The 15205-nt window shown below is 44.4% G+C and overlaps 1 protein-coding gene across 6 annotated transcripts in view; it reads left to right on the top strand.

The window, feature by feature from the left end:
• Window positions 1–15205, top strand: part of LOC110975024 (oxysterol-binding protein-related protein 8-like) — a 58280-nt gene that overhangs the window by 15374 nt on the left and 27701 nt on the right. For 4 of the 6 annotated variants that reach the window (XM_087130339.1, XM_022227097.2, XM_087130338.1 and 1 more), the window contains one exon: window positions 10764–10849. In XM_087130339.1, the coding sequence (XP_086986465.1) occupies window positions 10764–10849 (86 nt within the window). Of the gene's footprint in view, window positions 1–8463; window positions 9379–10763; window positions 10850–12103; window positions 13380–15205 lie in introns of those variants that run through there. The other 2 variants (XM_022227098.2, XM_022227096.2) reach the window with 2 other exon arrangements.

Below are 15205 nucleotides of genomic sequence, written 5' to 3'. Positions count from 1 at the left end.
CGTCTCACGTTAACAGTTCCCTGGGTTCTGTAGCTATACCTAGCAGTCGCAAATCCTCCGATTTCAATATGATTTTTACATACACCCTAGGGGGTTAGGGTTCTTGATTACATGCCCTTTTCTTTATAACGCCAAAATTGGGAGGTAAATGCACAGTTGCATGCATGTGCACCGGTACACCAGATCAAATGTGAGGATGTGAGGTTTCTTTACATCATACATATGTGCCTGTATGTCAGAGATCTCTGAATTATCACAGTGACTGGAGATGAAGCCTACCCTGGAGACAAGACCGCGTTTTGAGAAAAATGGTTTCCCTCCTGAGGTTGACAGTGGGTCGTGTCTGAATTACCTGGCTGCAGCTTAAATTGCACACAGCAGTATAGGAAGTAGCCATAGCCATAGACTTGTGTATAATTTGGACATGGCCCTAGATTCTGTGTACCTGTATGTGAAACGGCTGAAATACTAGCAAATAGACTTAAAAAAAAAAAAATTGCAGTTTTATCGCATTGTCGCGACTACTGGACACAGGTGTTTGAGGCTACCAAATCAAACTGGAAAAAATGGTCATTGATTTTTTTTTTTTGAAAGTACATTGTGATATTTTTCAGTGGATAATTAACGGTCTTAATCAGAAAGCCTTTTTGCTTTCACGTTTGATGAATTCCTGGAGATAAGAATCGGCTGCAAAAGCAAAACAGTTGAGCCTCGTCACTGGTATGACCGTACAGCTGTGCCTGGAGGCCTTCTCAAACAGACGGGGCGTGGGTGCACAGTAGCCGAGTCAGCTGCTCATTACTAAGGAATTGCTTTCATTTTGTTTCTGAATGTTTGCTGACTGCCTGAATGTATAGTAATGGACCGGTAGTAGGCAGTGCCGTATTTGAGTCCATCACAAGTCCCTGTAAGTCCATCACAAGTCCATTACAAGTCCTTGTAAGTCCATCACAAGTCCCTGCAAGTCCCTGTAAGTCCATCACAAGTCCCTGCTAGTCCCTGTAAGTCCATCACAAGTCCCTGCAAGTCCCTGTAAGTCCATCACAAGTCCCTGCAAGTCCCTGTAAGTCCATCACAAGTCCCTGTAAGTCCATCACAAGTCCATCAGAAGTCCCTGTAAGTCCATCACAAGTCCATCAGAAGTCCCTGTAAGTCCCTGTAAGTCCATCACTAGTCCCTGTAAGTCCATCACAAGTCCCTGCAAGTCCCTGTAAGTCCATCACAAGTCCCTGCAAGTCCCTGTAAGTCCATCACAAGTCCCTGTAAGTCCCTGTGAGTCCATCACAAGTCCCTGCAAGTCCATCACAAGTCCATCACAAGTCCCTGTAAGTCCATCACAAGTCCATCACAAGTCCCTGTAAGTCCATCACAAGTCATTCAGTCTTAAGCCAATTCACAAGGCCGTTCACCATGAGCTGGAGCACAAGCATCCTTTGGTCATTGTTCACCTTGTTACTTATGACTGACCTTGGGAACGGCCTTGTGACGTGTACACTTGTGGAGGGACTTGTGGAGGGACTTGCAATGGACTCAAATGGCACAACACTGCAAGCAGGCCTACATGTAGAATGTAGTTTACCCCTGACTTCCCAGGTAGAGGGTACGCGACATGAGCGTAGTTTTTGTCAGGAAGGTTGAAGAATTCTCTGCGGGTTGTTGCTGTGCCAAGGTCTTGGGACAGACCTCGTGCAAATGTAGGCTCATCGTGTGTCATACTTGATACTGCCTCAGGATACAATTCACGCATGCCTCATACTGAGGGGGGGTGTATACTTTGGGACCCCCCATTTTTTTTTCCATTTTATTCTTGCAGAACAGGTAAGTCTCCGCCAAAGAACAAAGGCACAGCTCTTTTGCGATGACCCTATTTTTTGGAAATTTGGAATTTTTAATTGTGAGAAAATGTGACTTTCTTGCTGATAAAACAGCCTTGCAAATTTGAATCCACCATGTGTCATGGGCTCAAACATGCACAGTTTCGCTCATAATTTCTCTCAAAACTCTGCCCTTTTTTGACAATATCAACCCAACAGTTATTGAGCATGGTGTCACAGTCATCTACCAAGGTGAATTCAAAAGTTAAAATGTACATGTACATGTAGCTGGGTCATTCCATGAGGTTGGGGCACAGTTTGTGACGGTGTCAGTTGTTACATGGGTTCCGTAAAAATGAACAGCTATTTCCCTGCCTGTGGATTCCAAGTTGACATTGTTATACATCTTGCAAGGCTGAATACAAAGGTGTGTGTTATTTTTACAGAGTAAATGACCTACTCTACAGGTCAGACAGACAGTAAAAGGTACCCATGTAACAAGGACACCGTCACAAATGGTGCCCCAACCTCATGGAATGACCCAGCTCTCTCTTCTATTATAGGAACAGGGTCCCCAAATTTACAATCCCCCTGACTGGAATAGCCAGAGTAACAGCAGTATTAATGACGTGTACTCTGGCTCGTTGATGAATGTTCACAAGCTGTGTGATAAACAGAGATTTTTTTAGTTGTGGCCGAGCGGTGACAGGAATGATGATGGAGAGGGGGGGAGGCACCAGAAGAGGCGGGACTTATTGATTAAACGATGGCTTTCCGTTTTGTAACAGGGCACCACGCAGCCGCTAATCGTGCCCAACACCAGAATTTGATTACGGGCTTCACGTTTCTCGACACCTGATAGTTTAACCGGGCGTTCCTCTTTATGGGTGCAGACAAGAAGGAAAGTTCTCTGTATAGATGCTGAATGGTTACCAAGGTGTTTTTGTTCAATATGGAAATAAGAAACCTTATCTGGAACATGGACAATGCAGAGCCTGTACTTTGGATGCAGCTGAACAGAAAATATGATTTAGATGAAAAGACAAGTGTAATGCTGGTTGAGAAAAATAGTTTTTTCCCAAAATTTGAGAATAGGACTTGCAGGTTTTAAACAATTCGTAAGGTAACAAAGACTGGGAAATGCCAACTGTAATCTAATGGTCAGAAATCAATTTGTTTTAATTATTTTCAGAGCTGGGAAGATCGGACAATTCATGGGAGATACAAGTCTGTGGGTGCCATATTGGACCAGTAATTAAAGTGATCTGCAGTACATGTACATGTACGCACCATGTACATGTACATGATGTACCAGCATTGTGCATGGTGACATTGTTACTCAGGTTGAAATGAGAAACATTCCGGTCTCGTGCCAACATTATACACATACATGTTCATGTATGTAATTTTTTTTCTGTTGGGGAAAGGGAAGGGTAATGTTTCTAATTTCCCTCATACATGTACAGTATGTTTACAAAAAAAAGAGGTAATTTGATCAGTATTCAGCAGTGAAACACGGAATACATGTTACTGCCGGGGTCAGCTGGCTTTGCCAAAGATCAAGCTCAACGTTTACCTATTTGGGTCCACTTCAAACCCTATTCCAAGGCTCTTGTGTACATTTCTAATCAATCTGACATTAATTTCAGTCTTGGTCAAAGTACACAGCCAGATTGCAGGTTGTTTTTTTTTCTTCAAATATTCTTTCCTGTCCCGATTTGTCTTTCTCTGTTTTCTTTTTGAGGGGAGGGGTTGTGTAGCGTACGTGTACTAGTACCTGTGCATGGAGATTGAGCATTGAATTGTTTGTTCTCAGCTGTGGTCAAAATGCACAGCACATGGGCACGTACAGACATTGAAAACTGATTGTATCTGTGACATGTACAATGTACATGTACAGTACTTGTACCCATGGTACCAAGTCATACAGCAAGTGTGTGAAAGAGACACAGGAACTGAACTGTAAATAAAGATATTGTCAGGCTCTTGAAATGCTAGATAATTTGGTTATTTTTGGACAAACTTTAATTACAGTAAGTGTCGTGAATATGGAATAGTGAGATTTCAGATGTGTACATGTACTGTACTCGTACAAATCTCAATTGATTAGAGCATTTCAGTCCTCAAACCAATCAAGTGATTATTCTGAAAAAAAGTTGTCCAGCAACGTGTAAAGTTTTCTGAAGTTTTTCCAAAGTCTTTCAAAAGCAAATTTATAGAGGAATAAAACCAGCAGCCTTTATTTGGAACCAAAATGAATCAGACGGCAGAAGCGAAGAAGACAGCAAGAACCAGATGTGGTTTTGAATGAAAAAAAGTACTTGGGTTAAAAAGTGTTTGATACCCCCTTGACAGAACTTAACCAGTTTATGTTTGATTTTCTTTCCCAAAAAAGCGGCCCGGGGCTGGTTTCTTTCCAGCTAATTCTTCGAGATTACAATTTATTTACGAAGCAACCAAGCACGACACATTAATACGTCAACTCCAGAAATGAAAAAAGAAGCCTTAAACGAGTGTGCTCGTCCTCCGTGGAACAAATAAGGAAAATTGTGCTTGTTTTCACGTCATCCAACGTCAAGTGGGTTAAGAAAGAAGGACTCAAAATCAGATTCCGTGGTTAAAATATTGACAGAGTTTGTTTTTCAAGCAGGGCTTTTTTGTCAAGGGTTTTTGGACGAAGCAAGACAAATTTCTGTTCCCTCTCCATCCCTACCGTTTAATGCTTTTAAGCTGCACCAGCAGCCTTTATATTTTCACAAAGAGGCTGCTGTGTGTGAACCTGTATCACGGCAGCAGGTACAGCACCCGTTAGAGGACGCTGGGTTATTCAGCAGTTTACCTCACAAGTGACTTTGTAAATTTGCTCTCTCACCTGTCTGTGTCATGTTTGCCGTGTGGGAGTTAAAATAAAAAGGCAGCATCCCCGGAGGGAAAGAAATTAACCTACAAAGGGACAGAACCAAATTGTGAGATGCACTGTACAGTCTTAGCACACACTGGATTCTGGGCCAGGCTGTCTACCTCGTCTCTCGTTTCCGAAGCAGTTTGGGGCCCATGGGGTAGTGAAAAAGGAGATTTGGGAGCAGTGATGTTCATACTCCATGGTTGACATTTGTTCTTATAATGCGATCATACATGTAAAAAATTTATTTTTCATTGGTCGTGAAATGATCAAGTGGTATGCTACAAGCGCGCATGCATAATGTACACGTTGAGCACATACACTGCCAGGCTCTATGAAGCCATAGTAGTCAAACGTACTGGTACCCATATGGTTGAGTTTTAACATCGACAAGGTTTCAAGCTTTAATTGCATGCCAAGTGCTCGTCCAACAGAGCCGAAGCAGACATCATCCCAAGAGCATAATGTGTACAGTGTCCCATTTTTCCAGCACGCATGCCTTCCCTCTTAACGACGTCCCGACTCGCTCGTCTTCGTTCACAGTACCGGTACGGTAACTTGCATCCCCTGCCGAGAGGAGGAAGCGGAAGTGTACACGTACGTCTCTCCTGAAGTGGGTCTTTGCCCCAAGGGCTGAGTGCTGTTTGCACAGTGCACATGTCGGCTCAAAAGAGTCGTTGACGGGTTGGCACCCTGAGGAGTAGGGGCAAATGGATTGTACCGGTGCACCGGCGCTTTCGTTGACGTCACTGAAGGCCCAGCGTGGGATACCTGTACGCAAGCAACAGTCTTTATCTCCCTCTGCCCCCCCCCTTTTTGGCCATAAATTTGGGCAGAATTAATTAAGGGCGTGTGTTTGATCTGATGGGTGCCGTTACCCATAAGTCCCATTTGAAATTTGGAAACACTACTTGTATGTAGTGTATGTATGTGAGTGATGTAATGCAAACATGGACACGAACTGGTGGACACATGTACACTGTCAATCCTGTCCTTGTGTTTTGTTGTTACGGCTTTGTTTTTGCAACGCTGTCATTACATGCAGTGGTGTGATAATCCATTAGGCTTTTTTAAGCTCTAACCTTCCCCGTGAGGGGTAGGGATAGAGGGACGGAAGAGAAGGCCCAGAACCCAAATGGTGAAATTGTTGCACAGTTCGATACAAAATGGGAATAAACCATGGCTCTATGCAATGTACATGTATTTGTGTATGTACCGTTCATTCACAATGATTAAACCTCCTTTTGCTGTAACCATCAAAATAACTGCTGTGTCAAGAAGCATGCATCTTTGCGTAGGAGGGTTAATGATTAACCCTTACGGTCCTCAGTCCTCCAACAGGTGAAGGATTGAGGACTGTTAGGGTTAATGATTAACCCTAACGGTCCTCAGTCCTCCAACAGGTGAAGGATTGAGGACTGTTAGGGTTAATGATTAACCCTAACGGTCCTCAGTCCTCCAACAGGTGAAGGATTGAGGACTGTTAGGGTTAATGATGCACTTTTCATTTTATGCACCCACTTTAATGAAAGGTCCCTCCCACTTTTCCCACATGAAGTGTCCAAAACTGTCCAATATTGAGCACTCAGATGCACATGTACATGGATAGGTCTTTGCAAAGACGGTGCCCAAGAATATTGATCGTAATTTTTTTTTTTTTCTTTCTGTGATCGCTGCATGCACATGCCAAGTCATAAATATGCCAGACTCAATTTACAGGTTTCCATGTAATCCTTCCCGATCACCTGCCCAGCTCTGACCTTTTCATGAACCGTCCCGAGGCACACCGTCTTTCTCCTCCCCCCCACTTTGTTCTTCCTGAAGTCCTTGGTTGTTGAATGTCGACGTACAAGACAAGCCGTTGCAGTGTGCACGCATACAAGTGTATACTTCGGATCAAGTGGTCACTAGCCTGCCCCACTCACTCCACCGACTGCATGCAAACTCTCCTCCAGGCAGAGAGTCAGCCACACAGCTTGCAAGCCAGCCAATGGCCGGACAGCCATCCTTGCGCAGAGTTGAGGAAGGAGCACAAACCTCAGTAGGACAGGATGTCCGGGCGGCAGCAGTCATTAACTTGCCAAATCCGATCAGATTGAACATTTCCAAGGCCGGCAGCAAGTTGTCAATTTGGACCCAGGCCGATTGTTGGATTTCAGGAGTGGGAGCGCGGAGGCTCAACTTGGATAGAAGCTGCAACCTTCCATCAACCTGTCCAGATAATGGCGTATCGCCGACCCAGTCAGCCTCCCCTCTGAAACTGCAAATGTGTCCACAGAGGAGTTTAATTCAGGGCAATCATCTCTTTCTTTTTTTTTTCTGAGACTCCCGGGAGAAACAGGAATTGCAAAGAAATGGAACACCGGCTGGACTTTTGTCAAAATTTTGCCTTGAGGGAGGAGCGATTGGGATCCAAATGTGACCAGTGGTGTAATGTTGGCCTCTTTTCTTGATGTTCAGGACTGTATTATTGTTGTGGCTGCATGGTTCTCCATCATTCAGCGGAAGGACACTTGGCAGTTTTTGTTGACCGGACAAACTGTTCACCTCGTACATGCTTTGCAGATGTGACACCAATCTGCAACTTAGCAAGAGTTGCATGTACTGTAGGGCGTACATGTACATGCACCAGTACATTCGTATGTTTGTGAAATGCAGGCTTTATAGTGTAAAACAGTGTGTGGCTGGTACCCGTACATGCCCGGTACTTGTACATGCAATACTGTACATGTACATGTGCTGTGCTCATCTTTTACTGAAGGAGGATTTTAGTTGATTGGAAAACTGGCTGGTTGAATGATTTTGCACTTTTGTCCGGCGGTGGCATCCTACATGCATGTACGGTATATAGGACATACATGTACATATAATATACCGGGTATGATCAAATTGATTGACCCGGCAATTTGTAATTTTCAAATGACAGGTAGCTGGTGTGGTACATTCTACTTATTGGCAGCATTAGAGCTGGCGACTAGACCTTGATGAATATGCATATGTTCCCAAACCAAGACACGTGAAGATAATGAGTGATGGTACATGTAGGGTGCATAAATTTCTTAAACCTTTGATCAAAAATGAGTGGCTTGTCAGCTCTGTGTAAGCTGAACTGATGCACGGAATATCTTTTTCTTCAGGTCCAATTTTTTTAATTGCTTTTTCCAAATTGTTAATCAGTGTTTCCATGTGAAAGACTACGGTGTGCGGGTTCCACGGGAGTGAGTACATGCACCTTGTTTTTTATTGGCTGTGAATCCCGAGGGGTTTGCACACTGCGTGGTGCGTCTCCCCTCCCACTCACTGGATGATTAAAGGCAGTTTTGGTCGGAGCAGAAAAGCCGGAGATCTGTGGGTCTCGCACGTCGCTTTTTTTCCATCTTGGTTTCGCCAAAGCCCCCCTGACTCGAACGAGATTACCCGCGTCTTGAGTTACAGGCGCCACATCCGTATGTGTACCGGTACGTCTGCACACACTGCCTCGTTTGCAGCGGGGAAAAACCACCGCCTTGTTTTTCCTACCACCAGGCACAATGGTAATGGGATCCATTTGACATCCAGGATTGATATGGAAGAAGTGCGTCCGTATCGTCGCTGACGGATCATGCTGCGACAAAGACGAAGCGGAAAGCAGGCAGTGTTTATCTGCAATCTCAAGCAGAATCTAACGGAGCGGCGCTCAGGTCTGCCGTGTAATTAACCCAGCCGTGCTCATTGTTGCTTTGAATGTATGTCAGTGGCATGATCTAGAGTGGCACCGAGCACTCGGTGGTGATGCGTGGCGACGGGTGGTTTGGAGTCCAGAGACAGTGGGGCTTGGATTGAATGGTGGCTTTCCAAACTTCAAGTTGGTTCAGAGGGAGTGACCACTCATCATTCCACTCACTGGTGCATTTAATCTGACCCAGTTCTCTGCCGTCAGTTTACGGGTATCCAGTAATTACTGTAAAACTCGATGTGCTCAGTTTTCCAACAGGGACATTGCCTGTCAGATGAAGTAATAGTGATTTGTCATCTTTACGCCACATTTAAGATATCTTCCTTGTGCATCCGTGTTCAGCACCATACGCCGGAGACAGCATTTTATGTGACTTTGGTGCAGCTCTCTGGGATTTTTCTTCTCATCAAAGTGGGATTATCTCGCAGTAGACGCTTGCATTCATAAATATTGCACTTTAAGCTGCAACTGTTGTCGCAGTATTTCCCAAATGCTGAGGAGAGTCAAGAGTTGGATTTGAATTTCAAGTGGTTACCACTTTCTTGAATGATTCAACAGTACAGGCATGACAGGTGCCGCATGCACCTCAGAACTGTACTTATGTATGTACACACTGTACACCCTACCTGCAAGTTCTATGGAGGCGACTGTCGACTTAACCAGCAAGAATTTATTTGTCACGCTTGACGGCTGTTAAAAGAGGAACTTACATAACCAGGTAACTGGCCTTGTTGCCAGCAGAAAACTTGCTCTCCGTTCACGTTCACAGTTTACGTCAGTAGGCCAGCATTTTTTTCCAACCGGCTCTGTTTCACTGCCTGCTTTGTTAATCGGCTGTCTCTTGGAGGGCTTGCAGGAGTGCTGGATTGTTCATCGGTCGGGAGGTCGCACGATGCAGCGGCTGAAAATTGAGGGGATACCCCGGGGCCGGTCCAAAAGCCATGCAGGTAGGGTGGAAATGGACTGAACAGAGCGACATCCACATAGGTCAGCTTGTCATCGGTTCTATCTTGAAAGTGTACAAATGCACCGACTTTCCATTTAAAACTTCCATGCAGCAAAGAGCTTTTGAGAAAGAATCAGGCCCTCTAACTAGTTTGGTTTGTGTTTTAGGTCTCTGTAGCCAGAAAGCAGTAGGCAGCAGTCTTTGTCGATAACATTTCTGGAATAGTGCACAAGAGATGAACCTTGTGTTCTTCATGCTGAAACACGTGTATTTGAAGTCCTCATCAAGGGACAAACTTGCAGTGGTCAGAGGGCAAAACCTTCCTTCTGTTTGTCTGTATCTTGGTTTGGTTGTTCATGCTTTGAAGAAATTAGTAGCTGCAAATGGCTTATGTACTTGAGAGACCTGAAATTTTAAAGCACAAAGGCAGAAAGTTTAATGGGTGACTGACATTTTGGTACAGTAGATGCAGAATCCGCGTTTTGTACATGTACAGAAAAAAATTCTTCGGGAAAGATTCTGCTTCTGGGCTTTGTCAGTCTGTGCAACTTAGGTTTTTGTTTTATGTACATGTATGTGCACATTTTGTGTATACATGTACATAAACGGTGCGCTCTTGCTCACGGGTACCGGTCAACTCGGTCAGTAACTATCTCGGCCGAGTCAACCCGGTCCTAAAGCATGTTTTTGCGAAATTGCCTAGAACGGTACCGGTACATGTATCAGGCATGCAACTTTCCTGGGATCAGCTGATTTCTTCTTTTTTTCACTTCAATCACATGCCATTGAAAACACTGTACAAAGTCTTGTAAAGATTGGAATTTTCTCCTTTTTTTTGGCTTAAGTCCAAGTTGCATGCCTGATGTACACTGTTTACATGGTCCATGTACCGGTAACGCCAGCTTTGTCAGTGTGTAACTTGAGCTCATCTCTAGAGATTTTCCGGTTTTTCTTCTCGCCCAAAGCAAAATGGACGTGTGCAAATTATGAATTGTCTCTCCAGCCTAAACACACCGATAGCTTTTAAAGTCAGCGTGCTTGTGGGTAATCCCAGAAATTGGGGGTCCAAAAGTGGGACTTTCTGTACCCCTGTTACATCTGACCTTTGTTATTTGACATGGAAATATCACTGGACTTGATTTCAAACTATTACTATTTGTTTGTTAGGTAATTTGCATTAATTTATCACTCTTTGAAATTAGAAAATGTGTTCCGAACTTGCAAAATCATACTGTACCGGTACGTAAGTTGTGACAGGGACATGAAAAAAAAGGGACCCCTAATTTCTGGAATTACCCTTGTGCAGCATACGTGCGTACATTGTTTATTTCGGACTATTTGTACTCCGCTAATCTGAATTTCTTTGACTGTTATTGTGTTCTGCAGGCCAGGGAACAGACCAAGATCATGGGGAGATATTTGAGAAGGACTCCCTCCGGCCGTCATCCAAGTTCCAGGCTCCCAGGAGTAGGGTAGGTAGTCGTACATGTACATGCACTCTGAGCTTACCCGTTGATACCCTAATGGACTACGGTAGTGCTTCGGGCATGTCAGGTGTCTAATTTGTCCCTACCATGCCTGCCATTTGGTTCTGGCCCGTGTTCTGGGAAACCGGAAATTTGTATTAAACTTGGACATTATTGTATTGCAGGAAGACAAAGCAATATTTGGCTTCAACATTAAACGATTTATGATCCATTCTTTTAGATTGTTATAAAAAGGGTGTGTGTGTGTTTAGTGCAAGCAGATCATGCCTGTCAAAATTGTTTTGCCTTTTCTCTCTGACAGGCGGACAGATGGTTGGATAGGACACTAAATACACTCATGTACATGTACACTTCTCTATCTCAAGTTACATGTATGTCTGAATTACTTGGCTGTAGCTTGAAATTTCATACAACTCTATTGAAACCAGCTGTACGTTCACAGCTGATGTGTGCTCAGCTCTATTGACTGCTTCCATTTAGCAACATTCTCCGATTCGGCCTTGAGAAATTTGACACTGTCCTGTGCAGGTTGGGAATTAAACATGTGCATGTGCACAGCAATTGGGATAAGACCGGGAAGGGATACATGTATGTACTTGTACCATAGTCGGTTTAAAATTGGACGGCAACTTTTTTTTTCAATTCGATGATTACCTACAGTTGATGAAAATTGTCGACGCAGACAATTTACATTTGTTTCACTCCACGTCTGACCGGCATTCCGATTCATTTGTGGACAAGCATTCGTGGTGTCTGAGTTGGGGTTGAAATCTGACCAGCAATTAGGGGAACACCGTTCGTGTGGCTGACCAGTCCACGCAGGAACGCGCACGACCCCTTTGTGTGTGCCTAAACTCGATTGGCACATTCAGACGGGTGAAACGCAAGAACATTCTCTTCCGTGTACCAACACTGAGACATCTGAAGCCACTTCTGTCCGTTCTAAACCCTCCCCCCCAGGATCTTGTCACAGGTTGTGGAAGCGTTGTGGAAGTGTGGTCCCAACAATTCGACTACATGTGCTATATACATCCTTCCTGTTTTCCCAACGGTAACTTTTTCATTTGACCATATGGCACCCCTGATAAACAGGAACAAGAGACACTGAAAGTAGGATCCCCACACTGGTACATGTACGTGTGCACGTGATGTACACTGGACATGTATACATGCCTTTATTTCCTGCTCCACCAGTCTGCAAATGTTAATGCAAACTGAAATTTTGTTTGTCCGCGGTCGTACCATATCTTTCCTGTTGTCTACATTAGCGTGTCAGTGATGCTCACGGGCAGGTTAGTGAGAACGGCAATCGATGATTGTCCTTTCTCGGTATGCGGTTGAACAAACCGTAGCCACGTGGCTGAAGCCAAAATAATCTGTGACTTGACAGATATCGTTTTGAGACTGAGTCAAGTACCACCTCTATTTCCGCCATACTTGTTTTGGTTGATGAGATCATTAGCCAGTGCTGGTGAACGCCTATCAGGAAGACTCGGCATTTGTGTGTAAATCAGCTACCAGTAACAGACCTCCCGGTACCGTGCTTGTTTGCCGAGAAGAGATCACAGTCTATGTATTTATTGGCACCAGTTTGGAGATTCAACATATTCAGAGTGTTTTGTCAGAACTTGCAGCGAGGAAATGCAAAAGCTGTAGACAGTGCTCCTCAGACGTGACTCTCATTGTTTGGAGATTTTAAATGTTTGTTGTCGGAACCTACAGTGAGGAGATGCCAAGAGACGGATCTCTTTTGATAAACACCACTGCATTGCATAGTTGGCATGAGGCCATGGGTGACTGTAATCTGGCACCTTGGATGAGATTATTCCATGGCTCACTGATCACTCTTGGATGCATGCTGGGAACATGACCAAAATGTCTGCCACACCAGCGCAAGGACGTCTACTGAACAGCACACTCATCTGTCCTTGCAAACTGGAGCCCTGGAGATACATACTGTGCTACAACAGAGGTCACAGTATGCCTGTGACAGATTTGATCCGTCTACACCGTCAACTTGTCCTTCCTGACGCCACACTACAGTATGCTTCAAAGTTCGGAGACATTCTGGAAACGACCTTTTGATTTGTTAGAACTACAATCTCTCTCAAGTGGTTCTGTTGAGCAGACAAAACTTGGAATGATATTACTACCATGCTGGAAAAAGGAGATCAGGAAGTGACGAGGAACGAAATCAACGAACATTGTAATATGAAAACAGCCAACTTGTAGTCGTGGGACGGTCGGAGCGGAAACACGTTTAAGTTCTTGGGAAGTCAGTCATACGTTTGATGACGGCAACCCTGTCATGGCGCAGCGCATCATCAACGCCAGCTACAGGCGTGCCCAGCAGCGCTCCATGAGCGACAGTTTCCTTGGGCAAGATCCTGGAAAGGAGCTGCACCCGTATATGCACGTGACCTTTGGGTCGCGCACCCAGGCGGCCAATCATAAGCAAGATAAGAAGAGGCCTTGGTCGGCGCTGCTCCCCTTCCAAGGCACCCTTTCAAACAGTGTACATAGTTTTTCTGTTTATCCTCCTCAATCAACAAAGTGCATGTAGAATTTTGCCCTCCAAACTTAAAAGAGGCTCACTATTTTTGTGCGAGGGCAGTGTGAAGAATTACTCCCGGTCATGTAATTTGATTTCAAGACCAAAACCAAACCTTTTGTCTCGTCTTCCTTCACCATAATTAAACTCCATCCCATCCCCCCCAAAAATGTCCTTTTTAATAAAAATGTCCAATATTGCCAGAGATGCCAAAGAGTTCCATGAATTCAAAGAAATCTCTGTCCAGGAAAGTCGTATAGAATTGTTTCCAACTTCATATACTGTGCATGTACATACCAGGGGTAATCTGTCTTCCGCAGTGCCGTTTATTATCCTTCCTTTAACCTACTTCCTGCCGGGGACTCCGGGATCGGAGACTTATGGTTTATATGGGTGGCCGGGGTCTCCAAACTCGGACAAAGGAAACAGGGCCCTGTAACAAAAGACCGTACTCCGAGCAAAAGACCAGGCTGCTGGGCATTACCAACATTTTTCACTCTGAAAAGTGGAGATAATCCAGCCTTGTTTTGAAACCGTATACCAGGGTTTGGGGTATTGAGAGCAAGCGGATTAGCACCGGGGACAAAAGCACTCCACCACCGCAGCGATGAGCCACACAGCACCGCTGCACGCTAATCTGGCCCCTATTGAAAAGAGGTCAGCAGTGCACTAAGCCAGGTTCGTGAACACAAGACAGTTATACAACACTGCACAATCTGGGCTCTGTTTACAAGGCTGCTGGCCTGGCTGAAATACTCGGGCGTCAATGAAGGTCACCTGTCAACTTAGAGTAGTGCCTAAAGATTACTTGGTGCGGCTATAAATGACCGTTAAATGAAATGATGAATTTTTGAAGGATTTTGAAAACGGAAAAAATGATAGTCCTGCCGGCCCAGCATCATCAACATTGAAAAATGCCCCGACATGAAGTGGTTAATTGCCTCACGACATCACTAGAAAAATCCTCTTCAAATCTCTTTGTGTTTTTGCTCAAAACATGGCTAAAAATACCTCTCTGTTTCCACGTAAACACGGCCTGAAATGCATTGATTTGATGACGTCAGCGCGGAGATGCTTGTTTTCCCGTGGGGACCTTTGGCCTCTGGGTTTACTGGCACAGGCTGGCGGTGTTTTTGCTTCAAATCACAGTGAAGAGTAACAGAAGGCACAAGTTCCCCAATATCGACAATTTTGTTTTTCGGCCTCCGGCGAACCAATGCAAACTGATGATTCATTTTGCTGTTGTGATGTGCATGCTTGTTTTTTTTTCTGAAGATGTGTAAAATAGCAGTCAAGATGCATATCTGTACATGTATCTGCTTGTAGTGGTTGACCTTCCAAGAGCCTTTAAAATTCACCGGGTTTGGGAAGACTTTGTCCGATTTTCAGCCCTTTTCAAATTGACGATTGATTTTACTGAACATTGCTACATATACCTGTGCTTTATCAGGGTTCCCACTGTCATGGGAAATCCTGGACAACCCTGCCCAAAAAGTCGTTCCAGGAAAACATGAAAAATTAGGGAAAACTTTGGATGTCCTGGGATCCTGTTATATTAACCCTAACAGCCCTGAATCCTCCAATTTCAATATGATTTTGCACACACCCTAGGGAGTTAGGGTTAAGGAAAAAAGTCACGAAAAAGTCAGTTGGATCCAGATCATGCCAGGGTTACATGTACATGTACCGGTATGTTTGATGGGTTGTTTTGATTTTTACAGGCTATCTCCCTCGAGCAAAACTTAAAAGCACCCCCTCACCAGTTGAAAGGAGCCACATTGGTTGGGAAT

Source organism: Acanthaster planci, linkage group LG20, assembly GCF_054643075.1.
Source record: "Acanthaster planci isolate LZ-2023a linkage group LG20, COTS_SCS, whole genome shotgun sequence".
NCBI classification, from domain to species: Eukaryota; Metazoa; Echinodermata; class Asteroidea; order Valvatida; family Acanthasteridae; genus Acanthaster; species Acanthaster planci.
The sequence above is the reverse complement of the archived record's forward strand: the minus strand, read 5'-3'. Positions and strand labels throughout refer to the sequence as shown.